We start from the raw sequence: 21,410 nt of genomic DNA, 5'->3' as shown, positions 1-21,410 counted from the left end.
TTAAACATGGTCACACAGGCTCTACTACCTGAACAGAACACACTGGAGTTCTGGCACTGTCCTACAGTGTGTATCTACATATATATATATTTTTTTTAACAATGCAAATAAGGTAGCCTACAGTAACCAAATACTGTCACCTACAGTCCTAACATATATTATCAGGGTAAGATGTTGTCTTAATATTGTATTGTTAAATGAACACAGAGTGTCTATACATTATTATAAATGTAAAATAAATTAAATTCTTATTGAAATCTAAATCTCGAGGGTACATTCTAAATAAACAAATATTTGAACACCTGAACTTGTTACTACTTCTCCATTCGTGTGAGTAGCAACTCCAGCATCTGTTCCAGATGAGCCATCTGAGGAAGAACACGGATAAAACAGTCCTTAGTTTGGAACAATACGATGTATTGAGTCCATCATCATACTATAATTCTAACAATGTCTGTCTGTGTGTCCGTGTGTGTGTGTGTGTGTGTCAGAAACATCGCCGTAGCTCCTTACTGCCTGCACCAATCACTCCCACTTATCACAGACATTGACCATATGGAGGGCGTAACGAAGCCCTTTTTTCAATTACAAACGCACCCGGGCGCAGTACCCCCAACGGCCACAAGGGGGGGGGGGGGTAAGGGCTAGTGTCTCTAATGGAGCATATGAAGACCAAGAATTTCAGCACAAATTGTGATACATGCTATCAAAACAAATCATGCACAAAAACATGCATGCTAGTCTTTGGGAAATGTGTAGTAAATTTAAGATTTGTGCTGAAATCCTTGAAGTCTTCATATGCTCCAATAGACAATCAACAAAAATTTAAATAATTGTATTCAGTTAGTTAAAGGACCACTTCACCACCATCTTCATATAATTGGTCCTCACTAATCATGATAAAAATAGCACCATTTCTTTCTACTAAGTCTGTGTCTCATAAGAGGGCTGTGGGCAGTACAGAAACCCGTCCACCAGTGACATTGATGGCGAATCCAAGCAAATAGAAACTGCAGGCTTTCTATTCCTGAAAAATTGCAATGCGAAAATGGAAGCAATCATTCTCACGATAATAAAAATCTAAATCTATTTAAAAAAAAATCTGCCCAACGATGAAGACACTGGTGGACAGGTTTCCGAACTGCCCTCCTATGAGACACAGACCGATAATAAACAAATGGTATTTTACCATGAACATTAGTGAGGACCAATTATATGAAGATAGGTAAAAAAAAGTGGTTAAGTGGTCCTTTAAAACATCCAAATCAACATTTTAAGAGGATTGTTTAAGTCAATGACTGTCAATCAAGTACCCATTCTAGGCTCTGACAAACGGGTTGTTTCAGAAAGGATACGTGTTCTGATACAGAGCACATTTTCACTGAACAATTAATTTGTATGATAAATGTGATTTTGGAGCAATAAATATATTCCATCAGAACATTTACAACTAAACAATTTATCATGTTTTTCTATATTCGTACACAGACTCACGGACGGGGTGAAAACTAAAGTTCAAATTGTGGCGGGAGGTGTATGTGGTGGGAACGCAGTTATGCCATATATGACCTGGCCCTGGACATGCCTGATGTCAGTGCATACCAGTGTTGTTAGACAACGGTTAATGTCAACACAAATCAGTTGATGGAGAGAAAGGGCAGGAGAAGGTCGACGAGGGATAATGTTCGATCAGAGAGGGAGGAGAGAGTCCATTTCACCCATGCAATAACTTGGCCAATGCTTTGTATGGAAACTTGAACGTGGTATACGTTGGCTAGACATACCAACTGTCCTACGGTCATTATTGTTGATTAGGTGATATAAAACAAACGGAGCCCACACAAACATTAAACGCCATTAACAATAAAGAGACAATATGACATAATGAGTTAGATTATGGCGTCTTTAGTTCAATGTTTGTTTTGTAAACGCCATTGACAAACATTAAAAATCACCTGTAGCTTCCTGTGTGGTTAGGGTGTCTGACTCATGGTGTGTCGGTTGGTACAGTATGTCTAACACATGCACCGCAAGCGATAACCTGCTTTGTGCCGCGTTACCTCCTTGTATGATATAACATTTCTTTAATGCACTGGTTTGGAGCTGTACTTTGTACTGGCTGCAAATTCAGGTATCAGGAAGGAAAACTGTATTGGAACATCTCTGAAAAGTAATGCATTGCAAGAGCAGTGAGCAGGATCAATTCATGAACAGAAAGCAGCTCTGACCTTTGTCTTCATCTCCACACAGCAGCAGACTTCTTGTTGCATCTCAACACCTACAGGCCACAAATCAAGTAACAGGCTTTTTAGCATGTGTAATTCAACATTGTGAACGTCAACACTTCAAGAGTTTTATCGTTAGATATCATATCCAGACAGGTACACAAGAGTACAATTACTGGGTTTCGGCTCCTCGACTGTGCATCAAGAAAAATAGCGAAACAAAACAGTCATCTATCTAATGCAATCTAAGTATAATGCACACACACGCTTGGTTAAATAATGTGTGTGTAGGTTCTGTATTAATAAATGTGTATGCATGTGGTAGTTTTTCAAGACCATTATGCCCATATCATGTCAAAAGTTCACCAAGTATAAGCAGAGTTTAAATGCACTCAACACTTCTTTTAGAGAAGACATACCGTTACTCTGTGTATGAGGACTGTGTGGAACCGTTATTTGGTCAGCCACCTTCTGTGCAGCATTATCTGAAAACAAATCACAAATTGATTTAAGTTGTAACTGAATTCTGATTGACTGCACTGAATTTAATAGATTTGAAGATTGATGGGTAAGTTTTGACTTGACCAACCGTTGACCACAGCAGCATCTGGCATTGTCCCGGTGGCATCTGTGTTGCCGGTTGGTTGTTCCAGCTCTACGGGTGTGGCTGAAGGCATCTGGCTTGCCCCAGATGCACTGGCATCGGTGTGTTGGGATTCGAGGGCATGGTCAGTTCTGGGAGTTGTTGTCTGTGGCTGTAATCTGTTCAGTGTAAATGTGTTGAGCGGTCCCCCACCTCTGTGGGCAGGCAGGGTTACAGACAGAAGGTGTATCAAGTTGTCACTGTACTCGACGGCGGCACTGACATCTTCAGAGAGCAGGGTTTTAAACAGTGCCAACTCCTCTGCCGGGAGGGGAACAAGCTCCTTACCTGCATGGTTGAGAGGATGACGCGTAATTTATATACTTTGTATAATTTATACAAGCATAAATTGAGCTTAACAGGTTCCGTTCATATGAAGTGTCCACACGTCATAGGGAATCCAATTGACTGATGCATAGGACACGTCCTAGCGCATACTCAATGATATCAGGCGAGAGAATAATATTTTGAATTGTTTATTTTTGAGTGAGCCTCTAAGGCCACCGTACGCTTCGCTCATATTAGCTTCCCGTTCACTAGCCTGTTAGCGCGGCAGAAATAATGCCTTGTATCTGCTCATCTAGGGCGCTCTCCGTGGTTTTGATCTGATGGACATACTACACGCTTAATTTCTGCTCCTCGTCCGCCTCTCGTTTAAAATATGAACGCTTTGGAGCTTTTAGCGATATAATAGAATCGAGAGCAAGGTAAGCTAGTAAAATATTTCTCCGTTAAAAGCGGCCATGTCTTTACGGCACCCCAGAGCTCCTATTTTGAAGGAATCACAGGAATGATTGTGCCTACATTATATCAATTTTCCATTCTTTAAATATGGTACAGTAAGTATCGTTTTTATTATTATTATTATATATTATTAATTATATCAATCATGTTATTTTTCGCCATTTTATGGTTAAAGTATATAATCTCATATTAAAGTAATTGAAAAATAATCGATAGATTAATGGTTACACATTTACACTTTAAAAAAAAGATATATATATAGCAGCACCGTCATAGCTGCCAAAATATATAGCAGCACCCTCATAGCTGCCAGTTAGTGCACATCGAGTGACGTAGAAGGGGACCGTCAGAAGGTGTGAGGGTATAGGCAGGATGCTGGTGTAGGGAAGGGTCTCTGTGTTGCCGTGGTCAGCATACAGGACGGTGACCTCACTCTCTCCTGCCTCCAGGACCACCGCCCTGTACCAGTTCTTATCACCTGAGATGGAAAAAAAAAGGGAAGGCAGAGTTAAAATTCCAGTCCTTAAATGAATACCCTCACCAGATCCTACCCCATTCTTAACCACACCAAACCCATGCCTCAACGCAACCATACAATCACAGTGCCCAATCTAAACTACAATTAATTCAAAATAGCCGATTTACAAGCTCACAACATATTGCGCTGTGACACGTTGTGAGCTTGTAGAAAGGTTATTGCAGGTGGACTGTCACTCTTCTATTCACAGAAGAGTGATTGCATTGATAATTTATAGGATAGAAGACTGATTGCATTAGTAATTTATAGGATAGAAGGCATTATACCAGCATTACATAGATGCCACTCCTAAAGCCTTTCCTTTCAAAATGTCTCAGAACGCAAGAGGAATATAGGTTGGTAGAAAAATGGTTCACACACAGCTCCCTCCATTACAGAAACATACACTACTATGCAATACTTGTGGAGTAACAGATGGACTGCGATAAAAAATACACAAATAAGCTATTCAGTGTAAATAATTAACAAATACTTACAAACTGCCTTCTACGCTTTTAGAAAATTCCAATTACCTGGACAGAGTGTACAATACATTCATGTGCATGAATAAAGTATCATTTAGATGAGCCGTTAGATGTTTGCCGTATTGCAGGCCCTAGAAAATAAAATGTTCCCAACTCATTGACATTAACAACCTTACATGGGTGTGGTGGAATAGTAGTAGTTTCCTACCAGAGGACCGTGCACAGCAAGCTGCCCCAACAGCTGGAGTTTGACTCAGACAGAAGTCCTGGTTGGTGCTCCCGTACACTTCCAGATCCATCATCATTTTTTGGAGTTCCTCCACCCCCACTGAACACAACAAAGACATTTTACTACAGGAAAATAAACTATAAACGCAACCAAAATATATAAAACGATATGTTACCACAACGAGAATAAGGAGGAAAACAAATACAGTGAACAATGTTAAAGCACTAATTTGATTCAACTAATAATGTTCTGTTGTCTGAACTTACATCTTCATGTAAGTTATTTTCTATCCAGTTACTTAATCTGACAAATTATTTACAACCAAATAACGACAATTGTATTTGGCAGTGTGGCTCTCCTCCTGTGATGCTCTACTACAACAATCTGGGCTAACTTAATTCTTGGTTGATATGGTGTTTTCTTTTTAAGAAGAAGGCCCTCCCATGCTTGCAATTAGGCAATATCTGTAGTAGGATAAGATGGACGAGTGAGTGAATGTGTTACAACCGGAGTCAGGGTCACAACAAAATCACAGTGAGTCCGAGTGAAAGGTGATAGGGTAGAGGCGAGGGTGTGTTCTCACTCTTGGTGGTGTGAAGGTAGAATAAAGAGGGACTGATGATGGCAGCCACTCTGGGCTGGAAGGTTTCGTTCTGAGGCAGCTCTCCTGCCCTCCAGTCTACTGGAAAACAACCTGCTGGCACATCTACACAACAACAACAACACAGTGCACCAGTTATATTTGTACTACATACGTCAGTCACAGAAGTTCCCTCACACACACGTTTTGGGAAGGCTACATATTGTATGTCCAATTGTGATGCTATACGAATAAGGTTTGATTAGTGGGCAACCTGGTGGTAATGTTACTGCAAGGGGCGGGGCTGCATCCTCGCTGATGGGTGGAACAAGGGGCGGGGCTGCATCCTTGGTTATGGGTGGAACAAGGGGCGGGGCTGCATCCTCGCTGATGGGTGGAACAAGGGGCGGGGCTGCATCCTTGGTTATGGGTGGAACAAGGGGCGGGGCTGCATCCTCGCTGATGGGTGGAACAAGGGGCGGGGCTGCATCCTTGGTTATGGGTGGAACAAGGGGCGGGGCTGCATCCTCGCTGATGGGTGGAACAAGGGGCGGGGCTGCATCCTCGGTGATGGGTGGAACAAGGTCCTGGCTGGTCTCTCGAGCCTCAGAAACACTGCTGCTACAATTCTCTGTGTCAAAAAACATAATCTGAATCTATAGATGTAGAATTATTACTTCTAAAAGTCTTAAAGGCTGCACTGGCTGATATCAAAATATTTGACTATCTTGATATGATAGTCAAAAGGCTAGAAAAGAATATGCAGCATATAAAGGGAGACACTATCAACTAGTAAGACCGTTAAGGATGTCATTTACAGCTAAACATTGCACTCAAGAATGTTTTTTGGAAACATGTCAAGCGAGAAATGCAGTAAATAAATATGTATTCTATTTTATCAACACTTTGTTTCCCAAGGTTACTGCGTTGCACTGAACATATCTGGCATAAATGAATGAAAGACTATCACTACCGTGAGCAATGAATTCCTTTGTTTTGTTGTTCATTTTGTGTCAATTTATTAATGTCTTTATTCATTCTTTGTATGCCTAATCTCATACTTTCCCTCTACCCCACTTGTATGCAAAGTACGAGATATCTCGTACATAAAGCTTTATATCAAAAAGGAAACAGTTTTGCTGAAAATCAACTTCACTGGCCCTGTTGCTAGGCAACGCCTTGCATACCCCCAGCACCAGGATACGTGCGCACACACCCCATAGGGTCCCATTAAAAGTAGGATCTTCTTTGGCCGTTATCTCTGAAGCTATGAGTGCCGTCCGTGGTGATAATCATTACACAGGACATTTTAGGTCAGATTGTTTGATCGATTTATCGTATCTTAGTTATAAGGGTAACTGTGGTATAATCACAATATTACACTTGAGGATGTGTGTTAACTGCCATGAATGGTAATGCACACCCTCTCGTGTAATATTGCTTAACACTAGCATGACTGAAGTCAAATGAGACACAAGTAGCATGTGCTTAAATTCATATTTAGAAAATGTTTCAGATGTCAAAAATTTCTGAGATGATAGAATGGTGATGGTCATGGAAGGGGAACCTTCTGAAAGCTTCATGGGCAAAGATAATAAACTCCAAAATCTAAACTTCCTTCACCCTGAAGGGAGAAAGGTGACCTGCTCCCCATTGACTATCTGAAATTGATTATCACATATCCCAGTCATTCAAGTGCACCATGTCAGATATTGACTGTATAAAGCTTTGTGTTGGGATTGGACAATGATAGTATGTGTATTCATTGACATGCATACATACACAGCCTCAACACTAGTAGTTCATGCAGCGCACGTGCATGCGTCGGACCCGTGCACATGCACGCACATTTGTGATTCTTTTGCAGTCTTTTGTAGTTATTTGCCTTTTATTGGCCTATTCGCGGCTGCCTACAATCTCGTGAAGATGTCTTATTGTGACTCAAACCTTGCCGAGTGGCTGCATTTGTGGCCAGCTGCTCCTCGAGCTGCAGGGTAGACGTCACACTCTGTCCTCCGCTCTCAAGCTCCACCTCGTAGACATCCCCAACTTTAGAGGTCACACGCACCTTCAGATCCGACATCCCCATGAGAGTCTGGAACCTTGAAATGGTCTCAATGCTCCACCCAGAGCCCACTGGCAGCATGCCTAGACATGCGCGAGCGCACACACACACACACACACACACACACACACACACACACGTTTGCCTGTTTACGGCGGTCCTCTGTAGTAAGCAAGCCATCTGTGTAGAAGAATCAAATGTATTGTCACATCGCTACTAGTTTACAGACGTAAAGAAGTAGGTATGGTTTGTTTTTGCGTAAGCTTGTCTTTTCAGAAAGAGATAAGAAACGACAAAGACAGATTAGGGAGACCACTGTAGAACGCAAAAAGATACAGTTTAACACTTATGACGATAAAGACATGTCCAGGCATCCCATCAAATAAAAACGCGGGTGCCTGGGAACTTTTATATCGATATAAATCCATTTTTTGACAGCGACCGTTACTAGGCAACACCTTGCTCAGCGCTCCCGGAGCCGTTTTGCTGCGCACACAGCCAGTCACTTCCTTGTTTACAGGCCGACTAACTTCTTTATTTATTCTGAATCTACACTGCATCCACGCAGATTGATCATAACGGCAATGTTCTGTTCTAATTTCTGACTTCATCATGCATCTCGTTTAGAATATTATGCTTCTAGAGAGAGAGATCAGTTTTACGATGTAGTAAAGGAAGATTTCAAATGTAATTTTCTTTTCCAGCACGATTTACAAATGTTTGTTAACAATGCAAGGCTAATGTAAACACACATGCACAGAGCATACCTGCGAGGCAGCAGTGAATGGCCTGGATCGGCAGCGTGAGGAGTTGTGGAGTGATGGTTCGGAGGTGACGGATTTCCACCTGGCTGCTGTTCCCATAGTCCACAAATAGTACCTCTGCCTTTTCCTCAAACACACTCTGGACCATAGCCCGATACCATACACCTACACCCACACACCCCAATATTAGATACCAACAGTTATTTTAAACTGATTTCAGACTTCAACATTTAGGTTGGTCACATTTAGAATTGTCTTGGGGTTAGGGTTAGAAGTCTTTATTTGACAAAGATAGAGAGAGAGAGATGAAAGATAGAGAGAGAGAGATGAGACATATGGGAATCGAACTAGGGACTTCACATCCCACTTTTGGCTGGTGATGTTGGGCAGAGAAACATTAAATACTGATGTGCATGAATATCCTTGGGGGCGGGGTTGTTATGGTAAATTCAAGGGCACACATTTCACTGTTGAAACGTGAGCTTCAATGAAATATCAAATATTTAAAAGATTTACGCAGTTCGACTTAAGACTTCACAGCCGCATGAACAATATAAATAGTTTGTACATTGGAATTGTAGAAATAAATGCAGCTGTCCGGGTTCAAATCCGACTAGAGGATATTTACTGCATGGCATTCCCCACCATGAGGTTAAAGTGTTGGGTCTCCAACTTGTCTCACCAGAAAACATAGCGCAGCACGGCTCTCCCACTATGGGCCTGAAGGGAGCGGTATCCGCCTCACAGTGCCGTTTCAAATCTTCCATTAGGTTCTGCATTTTGTGGGGGTCTGACATACACAAACAGACACTCATTTCAACAGTGTAAAAACACCATTTTGCAATCTAGAAAGTGGCCTTCAGTGTTTTGTTTGTATTGTGTATACTAAATACCAAAGGCAAATTTCTACATTTACATAATCTGAAAATATATACATGTTAATATAATAATTATATATGCAGAGCTCACTGTGTCAGCTGTGCACTCCTACTCTGAGTCAAAATAGACAAAGTTTACCTTCAGGGTTGTGCAGGTAGCAGTAAAAGTCTCCTGGGTTCTCCACCAGGTTGGCCACCACTGCCACCATCTGGCCATCACTGGGAAACTCTGAGTAACACCAAATCGAGGGTGGGACCTCTGGGCTGGCTGCACAGGATACAAAATGTGACTAAGTCAATGTAGGAGACTCAGTTCAGAAGAATGCACAAAGACTTGGGAGAGGTGGCCGAGGCATATTCTATAGTTGCGGTTGCACACGACAATGCAGCAGTACTGCAGTTGAGAGAGCATAAAAGCATAAGTTGATTGGTAAGATGGAACTGCTTTATACCTACTGTAACCTAATGTATTTCTCTACTGTGTTTCAATGTAACCTGCAATATTCAGTAAAGACAATTATTCTAACACTTATGCTCTGAGTGTGAGACTTTGTGCCTCTGTGTATATCTGTGTTCCTCTGCACCATGAGATCCAATAGCTGCCATTGTGAAACTACACTGTCAGCAAATGTGACACATTTACACACGTACACGATTGACATAAAAGTCAACCTCACACATACAGTATGATTGACATAATATCCAACCTCCTTAACATATTCAATTTAATACAAAACAGTGCTCCAGAAGTTTTACTGTGGGTCTGGCTGTCAGCATCCAGCTGCTGAGGACAGGCATAGCCGAGGGTCAGCAACAGCTCAGCTATGTCTGCTTGAGGGTCGCCGAACTCGTCCATCATGGACACCAGGGCGGTGCCATCACGCTTCCCCAGGATCTTCACGCGCAGCTGGCGGTTGCATACAACCTGCCGCAGGAGCGTGATACAGTCCTCAGACCAGCACTCGTCCACTGGACCCACTCCTGGACATGAGGACAGGAAGATGACTGTGTGCATGTGACGCTGCATGAGACTAAATGTATGCTTTTCTTAAACGACCACACACACACACTTTCTTTTGTGTGTGGCATTTCTAAGCTTTGTTTCAGAGATACGAGTGTGTAGGGAGAAATGAAAGCAAGGGCAGAGAGACATGCTAGACAAGACAGGTAGTCTGAGAATGCGCCTTCTGCCCCTCACAACAAAAATGTGTTTTACATAGATGACAGGTCTTAAGAATGGCCTTGGGAATGGCCTTGGGAGACAAATCAGAGAAACTAACTGTGGAAACCATGAGAAGCAAACATTCAAATGCGTTCCATGTCATATATGAAATGTGTCATATCATTTAGGCTGACAGTTTCCCCTGAGGATGAACAGACTTTGTACATGGAGAACTGAGCCCTGTCATTGCTTCCAGGGCACACAGAGTAAAGCTTACCTGCCAGGGCACAGGGGATGGCCTGCAGGGGCAAAGCCAAAAGAGCTTGGCTGATAGGCCGCAGGAGACTCAGCTCCACCTCCTCAGATGGACCAAAGTCAATGTATCCAACACACACATGCTCTTCAGATGAATATGCCAGCACCTTTGCCCTGTACCACTGCTTGTCCTCTGTGGGCGAAGAACTTTTAATTTGTTTGAGTATTTACATTTTTTAAATCCACTCCATCCTACTCCACTCCATTTCCGTGTCAAGGGATCATAACTGATCTACAAGCCAACTACAAACCCTTGTACAATAGATCTTCCATTTTCACAAAATCTTTGCCCATTTTCGTTGAATTATGACATACTCAGAATAGGGACACTAGGGTTCATACGGTTAAGTAATCACATACTGCAGATTAACACTTAAAACTGCTAAACCAGAGTTTCCCGAGATAATTGATAGTGTCTTTCCCTGCTAAACACAACGTCCGAGTTTCGTATTATTGAGCTTTTGATAACTTATGAGACATCATACGTTTTCCGCAGGAATCGTCACAGGTTTGAATCACGTGTCCGGAAAGAACAACTCTACCATGGCTGTAGGTTCCCACAATGGAATCCTATGGGACGACGCAGTGCGATACGTCGCCTCTGTTTTTATAACTTTCTTTCACGGATCGATCATGGATTATCTGCCGACACTAGGACAGTCGTGTGTAGGGATGGGTATCGTTTGGATTTTTGCGATTCCGGTTCTGCTTATCGATTCCGGTTCTTAACGGTTCCCTATTTCGGTTCCAAAATGGTATAAAATAACCTAAAGAGGTCAAACGTTTATTTAACAAAAAAGTCTAATGTCAATTTAAGACATGTATAATGAATAGTATATTATTGAGCCATTTGTGGATAATAGTGATTATTTTAAATATAATATCTATATAATATCTATTCTGTATTTACCCAGGGCAATAGTGTTGTTGTAGGCTACTTCTCCTATTACCAATAACAAATAAAAGCATATCTGAGATCAACACACACACACACACACGATTGACTGGGCAAATTAGCATCGCTAATGAAGGGGGGGGGCAGCGCATCTCCGGCTGATAGGTAAGAACGGGTTTTCTAATCGACGTGCTAATTGGGGGAACATTGAAAACAAAGGCGGCTTGCATGCTGTGGTTTGCTACTAACAGAAATGTGCATGCACACGGGCTGCCCAAAGTAGGCTATCTTTTGTTGTTTTTTCGCCACCTCTCTTCGAAGTTAGACTGGCAAGCTCTAAACTGACTGGGCATCTGGACCCTACACACACACACACAGGCGCGCATTCGAAGTGAGTGCACCAACGCTTTCTCTCTCTTTCGTCTCATGTCGATTCAGTGCTGCGCACGTATGCAGTGAAGACTCAGGCAAGGCGCAAGATTCCTGTCCGCTCTCTTAAAAGTTTCCTCCCATAAACTTCACTTGAAAATTACGTTTAAGAAACTTTAATAATGATGTTGCTTCAATGCTTCAGTGCCAGGCACAGCACGTGTCACTGTCTCTAGACTCCTCGACAACTAAGAGAGCAAAGAGATAGCTCCGCCTCTGCAAGCCACAAGCCCACAACTCGTCGCTGATGCAACACGATGTAGGCTTGTAGATCAGCTCCGTTCCCTGCGCGTCTATTAAGAGAAGAAAATAAATAAATATCGTGTGACTGCGTGTCCGTGGGAACCGATAGAGAGAACCGAAATTGAATTATTGTAATGGGTACCCGGTACCCAGGCACGTTCGGTTCGGTACATACTTGGTCCAGAGGTTCGGGACCCACCCCTAGTCGTGTGCTCTATTTTAAAGGCACCCGTGGGTGGAATGGAACGACGTACAACATTGGGTGATTCTTTAAACGTTAATGAAAAACATCCGCAGTCAAGGGGGAATTAAGATGAATTAATTACGCAGTCAAAGTGTAACTTGCATTGTAATGTATGGTACATATCACAAATTCTAATACTTGAATTCTTGTCAGTTTGATGGCTACCAATAAAAGCCATCAAACTGTAAACCTACCTGAGAAGTAGGAGCAACACATGGTGCCAGGGGCTGGTCTGAAGTTGTGGTTCGCTGGAATCTGACTGCAGTGTTCCCTCAACATACACTGGTGCTCGTGGATTGCAGCTACAAAACACAACTTTTCATTTAGTCCATTTAACACAGAAATGCTGCCTCCATCTTACATTATATGCCATTTGTGTGCTTACCAGCGTTTTCAAACTTCTGACAAATCATATTGTGCGGTGACTGGAGGTTAGTGATCATAGTGGAGAAGGTGTCTCCCACACATAGGGTGAGGGGCTTAGGGGGCCTGGCCCCCAAATTATCATCCTTCCCAATGGACAGGCGCTTGAAGTTATCTAGTGAGGCGCTCACCAACGAGTCTGAGAACAAACAGGGAAAGTGTTCCTAATAGGTCTCAAAGCTCAACTTCAATGTTTGTGAATGTACAATACAGTGGATATTTAATTTTACAGTTCCAAACACTTCGGTCTGTACAATTCTAATAATATAGTATGTTGAGTGAGTAACTACACACACACACACACACACACACACACACACACACACATTGAAGTCTACTCACTTATGTCTGGTTCAGTTTTTTTGGTCACCTTAGCTGGTGCTGCATACCCCTGGTCTATCAGGAATGTGCTCAGATGTTTGCCTACAAGGAGGAAGGGAAGGAAACATTTTAATATGAGCGGAGTAGAAAATAAGTTGTAATGTGTGCTCATGTAAATGTGGAAGAACTTATTACACATAATAAATACAATACTTTTGACAAAAAAGAAATATTGGTGATACTTTGCATTGTAAATAAATATCAAAACAGAGTAGTGGTACCTTAATCTAATGAAACATTAAACTACACTGTGTATTCAATATAACTGTATAGAAAGAAGGCGTGTGGTCGCCAATTGGCTATGTAAGATTAAGTAATAAATAAACATAGCACAAAGTTTCAAATTTGTGTTTGGTCTTCTCCGTTGCTTGCAACAATGCTGCCATACTGGCACATATCAGTGCGAGGTTGTCTGATAAGAGGTCTATTCAGTATTTTAGCCCTCCGGGTCCTACTTTTGTGTCGCTTTTGTGTCCCCATAGAGTTATACTGTGACGCTCCGTCGGACTAAATCTGAGACGAAAACAACCACGGAAGTCTCATTTTGCCGCTTTCCTCGTAACAACAAAGCTGCTGCTCTCCCAAATCTGGCTGTGACACTCCCAAATCTGGCTGTGACAGGCCGTCTGCCCCACACGGAATACTATCGCCATTTTATTTCATTGTGTCAACTAAATCCTCAATAATTGCCAAAAAGATTCAACATACTCAAGCCTGCACACATTAAATATGCCCCCGAAATATTGTACTGAGCAAATGGACTGTTACCACCTTCAATAATAATGATAATAGTAGTCTTTGTCTCCACATCATATATTTTTTGTCATGGACACTTGTACAAAACATTAATAATTCTACTCGAGTTGGAAGCATTAAGACCCATTTTAACCCTCAATGGCTTCCTTTCTGAAAAATAACGTCATTGTAAAAAGATTCACGCGTTTAGTCTATTTACAATGAGCGGACGGGAGCTGGTGCCACTTGGACCCGGACGTAAGGGGAAATAAACAGGCTATCCAAAAGCATAAAACGTATCACCAATAAAACGTATCCCAACTTTTTGTGCAAGGTTTATTTCCTGTAAAGAACTACGCTTGGTAAATCTCAGTAAGTGATACATTTCTCATATTTATAATATATGTCCCTGGAACAAGACATTTTAAATGCTGGGCTTTGAAACACTCAATCATATTGCACCATATTTGTTAGTATGTACTATTGTTGACTGCAGACTAGCATTTTTTATATATTCTTTTTATTTAACAAAAACAACGACTGTTCTTCGTTGTTTTTTCCCCCCTCTTTTTTTGGTCCAAGACCAAGGACCACAATGGAAGGGACGTTTTTATGTCTGTAAGAAGTTTTTCTTATACGACTTCTAAATAAAATCAAAATTAGTGTGAGGTGGTTTGACAAAGTTGTAAGTGAACAGAGCTGACCAAATGCTGACAGTTTGATGTCCACAGTGAAGACATGTCCATTCTCTGATGAGTCTATCACGCAGACTGGGAAATACTTTTCACACAGCAGCTGCTTCACAGCCATACAACACTCTCTGGTCCAGCTGCCAGCCAGTGGTACCACACCAGACAGACGGCACTGCAGAACCTGAACCAAACCCATCAAAGTTAGTTATTATACTTAAATCACTGTTTAATGTTTATATGCTGTAGACCAGTGATTCTCAAACTGTTTAGTTTGAGACCCAAAACAGAATACATTATACAATCACACTCCATGGGGTATTTGGTCACCACTCTTAAACCAATGGTGCAAATTTAACCTACCATACATCAATGCTTTTTTTTGTGAATAAAACATTTATAAGACAGTTTAAAAGATTAAAAATAAATACAATCATTGATACTTCATGTACTCACACATGGAGGCATGACCTGCAGACTGACAGGCAGGGGTTTGATCAGGAACAGTCGATCAGCAACAGTTTCCTCATTCCCAATGTCAATATAGAGGACAGTGGCTGGCTTCTGGTTTGCCGACACCGATTGCACAAGACCTCTGAACCAATTCTGCACACGCACGCACACACAGTTATGTATATTAATAAACCAGTTGCACTGCATAGATTGGCTATTTTCCAAATAGCCGATGTAAGTAACCCAGCAAGCATGGTCAGGACCTGGACGAATTAGTGACGTCTTGATTGTGGCCAGATCAAGTCAAACCAAGACTAGTCATATCTGGACCAGAATATCACCTGATTTTAACCAACATTCTGCCCACTAAGACGGATGTCCCTGGATGAATCACAGAGAGTCCGATCGAGGCCAGATCCACTTAAGTCATATCATAACTACAGGTAGTCAGATCTGGCCCAGAATAAGCTACATTATTTTAACATGGTGAAGACGTCCTGCAAATGACGTAAAGATCATCCCCATATGGGCTGTGATCTGGCCTAGTCCTGAATGTCACCGGAGGACGTCATCAGAACGTCATCATGACGGTCATTTGGCTTGCTGGGAAGTAAGCCTTGCTGAGCAATGAAGACCGTAGGGCAGGAGCCTATCTCCTGTTTCTGTAGCGTGAGGCAGCTTGATGTACAAGTACACCCCCTGGACATGACGCTAGTATGTCGCAGGGACTTACCCCAAATCCAACCCTTGATGCCGAGTCCTGAGACCTCCCAGTCTCAGGACACTAACCACAAGGCCACTGAGCTGGTAAATAGCCGATGTACATAGGGTTAAAGTAGTTCAAACTGATTTTGATGCTATATTAACCAATTCTGCTGGAATCCGATCAAGGACCACCTGGCTATGTGCATTTTATAATTTGGGTTATCCTTTTAGCATTTATTTTGTGTACTTTTTACTTTTTTTTTTTGGTTAAAAAGTATTCAATCAAAAATAATTGAGAATATGTGTGCAAATTAGCTGAATAATTGTTAAGGTCTCCGTCTTTTACAGATATGTCTAATTATTAATATATTCAAATACAATAATTATCAAATATCTGATTTTTAAGACCAACATATGAATATAATTTCTAAGCTCAGTTGACACAGCCAAAAAACACAACTGAGGGACTCGAGGAGGGAGAGAATGTAAAGTAATGCTGGCATCTCACCCCATCCAGAGCCAACTTGACAGCGCACACCTCTCCTTGGTTGGGGGTGTATGAGGTAGAAGGTGGGCCATCGCTGAAAGCCTTCGTCAGCTCTGTAGTGATGCTCTTCAGGTTCTCTGTAACCTGCGGGTCATGAGACTGCACGAAAAACCTGCTGGGGCTGCGGAACTCTGCCACCAACCCCTACACGCACATGTGCACACAGTGCAATGAAGATAAATACACTAGCTGCTTTTTCATGGTCATCTGAGTACAGTACAGTATGCAACTATGCACCACAACACTTCACAACAAAACTGTTGTTAATACAAGCAGATCGCAAACGAAATTAACAGACCTTAAATTCTGTTCCTTTGGTGATGCTGTTGGGTTTCAGGTCCTTTAGATACGTTTTCTGATGGGACATGGTTGGGTGGGCGGTGGAATCATCACTCACGTTCAGCTAAACCGACAACCAGACAAGACAAACAAGAGACCATAGTGCCATCCAAGGTTGTCAAAATTAAGTTTCTCCAATATATCAATCCTGAATATCTGAATCAGTTTCAATATATCCCATCATAAATCAATCTGCAGTACTCCATACAGGGACTATTTTGGGGTACATTATGTCAAGCAAGTTTTAAGTTTTTGGAAGTTGCTGTTCATAGAAGGGTTAACCAAAAATATCAAACAAACTATACGATTAGTAGTCAATGGGCTAAACATACATTACTTGACTAATGGTACCGTATAATCCTTTGAGTGTTGTCTTTTGTGGAAATGCTCACAATGCTGGACTGTTCTTGTGCTTTAATGCGTTAGGTTTTTCTGGTTTACCTTTGGCTGCAGTGTTGTGACCATCTTCCCCATCACTGCCGAACCTTGGCTCTCAGTTGGATATTTACTGTAGGTGGTCCAAATGTGTGGTTAAACAATTAACAGCACATGTGAAGAACATTTCTCAATTATCACCTCACCCAGATTATGTCAGACTAGTTTACAAATATTTGTGTTTAAACCGCCTATCAGCACTTTTTACACCAAACCCTCATGCAGAGGACAGTGCTAGATTTCTTCTGAATTTGATTACAGACACTCATATTTGACGCTGTTAAAATGTTTTGACAACACCAGAAATGTTGTGTACAGGAAGAGCCAGAGCAGAGATGACTTACATGACACTTGAAACTGGAGAGCTGGCAGTACATGTGTGTCTATGTGCTGTCCAGTCTTGTGTCTGACAGTGCACAGAGCAGTAGAAAGCATCCCTGCAGCGCACACATCGGAAATTCGCTGTTGAATGACATTGACAGTAGATCACTGTATGCTCTCCCAAAGAGTTGCATGAAGCACAACACATAGACAGACATGTCAACATAAAAAATGTACTGCTAAAATATACAATACAAATTCAAAGGATTTTTCCCTTTTTTGCTGATGTGATGAGTTTCCACAGATTGCATAATGGCTCTGGGCTAGATCAGAGTTTTGATTGATTGATTGAAATCTTTATTAACAGTTTGCAGAATTACAGTACATTTCAAGCACAAACTCAATACAAAGACTGTTAACTGTGAGTGGACGACCCAATTAGAGCCATAGAGTAAGACAGAGTTACGCAAACTCAAACTGCGTTCACTTCATGGGGCCAGTCCCATGGCGGCTCTTCTACAGTACATAGACTTCTATTGAATGGGGACAACCGGAAGTTTACGGATTGCATTGGATGGGCTTGTGAAAGTACATCAATGTTCAAGTTCATTTAGTGTCCCGAAGGGCAAATTGGGTTGCAGCATACAGTACAATAAACAATGAAACAGTACAAATAAACAAACAGTTCACATAGCAGATACCAAAGTACAAAGGTACACGTGACATAACCATTAAAGTGCATGCGTTAAAGTGCTATGGGATAGGTCGTAGAAAGTGCATGTGCATATTCGTGCATAGACATATAGGCACGAGACGAGATGACGAGACCAATACAGTAATATAAAATGAACTGAACATATGTGACCGGGCTCAATATCGCAACTCTATTGGCTCTGGGCTAGACCATAATGCCTGGGCATATGACAATTTGCGACAGGAGCAGAACCTATTGAGTGAAAGATTCTCTAGTTATGAAATAAATACAATATTTAAAGTGTTTTTATTGTAGTTGTAGAGGGCAAGTATAATGTTTTAAGGCATTTGTCTTATTTAGCCAGGCCGGGACGCTTTAAAACAACTTTCATCTGGACTTCTTTGACCTTTGAAATACAGGCCTATCTGTACTTAATACTATAGCTACTTACCTTGTTGACTGCAATAGTTGCACCAAGACACAGTCATTTCTGTAAGCTGTAAAGATCAATTATGCATCAAGAATTTTATGTAAGAATGATGTCAAGAAGAGACCACACCAATGGCACGGATTTAACTGACGTTCCATATGAACTTGATACATACGTGTCCATTGCTCTCTGATTTGGCATCTCCTGCAACAAAGAAAACAGTCCAATTGTGGTTATCGTTAACAAGTCGTGAGCTTATTGTATCGGCTATTTTCGGTGTGTGTGTGTGTGTGTGTGTGTGTGTGTGTGTGTGTGTGTGTGTGTGTGTGCGTGTGTCTAAAAGTATAAATATAGGGCACTATATCGATTGTTGCGAGTCTTACCTGTTCTCAGAAAGTCCGGGCTGACAGGAGGGGTGGTGGGTTTCCGCAGGGGCACATTGGAAACAAATAACAACGAATCGCTCATGGTACTTTCAAAAAGTCTGTTGATTTGAAAAAGAACTGAAATAAATTGCGATTCACCTATAGCCTACAGGTCAACAGGTCATCAAATCCATGACCAAAATAAATTCTCAGGGGCTCAAAAAGCGTTGTTTCACAGGATATGTGAGGCAGACTTGAATTGCACCCATTTCACTTGTCTTAGCAGACAGCTGCAGCTAATTGAATTAATGAGTGTGTCGCATTCCAATGACGCTGAGGTGTGCCAAAAACCACTCAAAATGCCTATAAGAAATAAGACAACCAATTCAACACCTGTTTTTAGCTATTTAAATAAATGTTTGAAATAATAATAATCTACGGTTCACTTTTTAGGCTACTTACCGGAGAAGATATTCTCTCGTGTTTAATAAATAATGCAAACCACTGAAACCAGTGTATGATGCAAACTATAGAGACCCGGATGGCCCGAGGTTGCAGCGCAAACCGTCCTGTCCTGTGACGAATTTTAGGCTACTATTCATCTAAATGTTTTCACTCTATACCTAACAGATCCAAAACAATGGAAACTGCACAATTACATGTCATTTTATAATATAAAAAAAAATGTTTTTTTTTGTTTAAAACTTTATTAACAGTGTCATTTTGCAGATAATCCCCTTATTGGTGTCCAGTCTCTCTAAACTTTCTATGTAAAAATCCAAAAAAATACCCCCCCCCCCAAAAAAAATGCTAAAAATGTTATGAAAAAGAAAATCCTGACAAATACCATGGTACAGTATACAATACTAACTAAATCATAAATGATAATTGTCGGGCAGAAACCTCACATCTCCATATTTGTAACTTTTTATTGTAAATTAATGTAGGCCTACTACCTCATACGTGAAGTGTGAAAAAGCAGTGAAAATAGCAGATCTAGAGCTTGTATGTCCACCATTTTGCACATACAGGTACAAGGTTTCCACCCAACGATGACCATATTATGTTATTATAATATAACATATTATATTATTTAGTTTTACAATGAGTCACATTATAGAAACATTTGAATAGAAATGTCACTACACAAAAAAAGATTAGGACATGTAACCAGTTTATTTCTACACATTTATATTGCAAATAAAAGTATAAGATACTATAGTAGGCCTAGACTGATAGCCGAAATGTGCAATTCTAGATTTTTTTATAATGGGATGAATCTAGCATATTGCAATACCCTCCATTGACTCCCCATTCACCCAATTTACGTTTGCGATCTGCTTGTATTAACAACGTTAAACTCACCAACATTGCAGCTCTAGGCCAAGCTTGAATTATGCTCTTTCAATCTGCCGAGCTTTTGTTTCATAAAAATCCATCGTAGACATGTTATGAGCTACTTTCGATGAGCTACTCATCGAAGTCACTGAACGGTCCTGCGTAGGCAGCAGAGTGCTTCCAAACTCCAACACCTAGAAAAATAATCACCTGCACAGAATTTCTTGACAAAAAGTAGCTCATAACATGTCTACGGTGGATTTTTATGAAACAAAAGCGTGGCAGATTGAAAGAGGATAATTCAAGCTTGGGCTAGAGCTGCAATGTTGGTGAGTTTAACGTTGTTTAATACAAGCAGATCGCAAACGCAAATTGGATGAATGGGGAGTCAATGGAGGGTATTGAAACCCGAGATTCATCCAATTATAAAAAAATCTAGAGTTGCAAATTGCAGCTATATGACTGACTTTTGTAGAACTTTTAGTTCAAATTCCTGCACACAAATGACCATGACTGTACATAAAAGTGTGCATTAGGCAGTTTCCAGTGGCAGCAATGTTATAACAGAAACCTTTTCTATAGTTCCACCTGGGATTCTGCTGTAGGCAGCGGGATAATAGAATACAGGGCAAAATTAAGTGCCCGGACCATAGGACAATGGTATTGCCTAAAATGGACATAACTCTTCATTCAACTATCTGTTGGTGCAACTTCGCTTGGGTGTTCCATGTTCTAGCCAAGCATCACAAGTGCTCAAAAAGCACCAGCCTGAATGACTGACTCATTCCGACACCAAGTACCCAATCCTGTGTAGTCCAATTTTGGCAGTCCTGGATTCAATTCCCAAGTATGCATATTTAAGTCTCAGTCTACCAGACGTTACGCTTGACGCTCGCCCACAGTAAGCGTTTGCCACCCTGTTTGCCACCCTGTGCTTTGCGTACATCGTCCCAGTGAAGACGTGTATTGGGGATCTCGTCCTCGGCCTCCGGGTCGGACCGCGGCCCCTGCCCCGGGCTCGCCACCACTGTGGGCAGGAGCCCCCGCTCCAAGGAGAACTCCACCACATGGAGCTGCTTCTTCTCTGCCAAAGTCTGGTGTGTCTCCTGGTGGAGGAGAAAAGGGCAAGGAAATACA

At 41.5% G+C, this 21,410-nt stretch overlaps 2 protein-coding genes across 2 annotated transcripts in view; both read right to left on the bottom strand.

Moving 5' to 3' along the window:
* Positions 1 to 138: 138 nt before the first annotated feature.
* On the bottom strand, positions 139 to 19,038 carry LOC308328838 (tudor domain-containing protein 1-like; the record flags this gene model as incomplete). The annotated part of the gene is made up of 24 exons (XM_080782947.1): positions 139 to 368; positions 2,229 to 2,278; positions 2,645 to 2,710; positions 2,815 to 3,156; positions 3,881 to 4,090; positions 4,823 to 4,942; positions 5,427 to 5,549; positions 5,698 to 6,054; positions 7,371 to 7,571; positions 8,256 to 8,417; positions 8,935 to 9,042; positions 9,270 to 9,398; positions 9,887 to 10,111; positions 10,570 to 10,740; positions 12,613 to 12,720; positions 12,804 to 12,980; positions 13,184 to 13,264; positions 14,662 to 14,830; positions 15,103 to 15,252; positions 16,313 to 16,495; positions 16,650 to 16,754; positions 17,132 to 17,198; positions 17,470 to 17,587; positions 18,954 to 19,038. The coding sequence occupies 24 exons, from the start codon at positions 19,036 to 19,038 to the stop codon at positions 315 to 317; spliced, it is 3,561 nt and encodes a 1,186-aa protein (XP_080639073.1). The 3' UTR covers positions 139 to 314.
* Positions 19,039 to 20,092: 1,054 nt separating this feature from the next.
* The window catches only part of LOC308328190 (small ribosomal subunit protein uS5m-like), a 32,257-nt gene continuing 30,939 nt past the window's right edge, over positions 20,093 to 21,410 (bottom strand). The window contains exon 12 of the mRNA XM_080781926.1: positions 20,093 to 21,379. Coding sequence (XP_080638052.1) covers positions 21,143 to 21,379 — 237 coding nt within the window. The 3' untranslated portion in view covers positions 20,093 to 21,142. The remainder of the gene's footprint in view (positions 21,380 to 21,410) is intronic.

This window comes from Protomyctophum bolini (assembly GCF_963924005.1).
Source record: "Protomyctophum bolini genome assembly, chromosome: 14".
NCBI classification, from domain to species: Eukaryota; Metazoa; Chordata; class Actinopteri; order Myctophiformes; family Myctophidae; genus Protomyctophum; species Protomyctophum bolini.
Note: the sequence above shows the minus strand (reverse complement) of the source record. Positions and strands in the feature narration are given on the sequence as shown.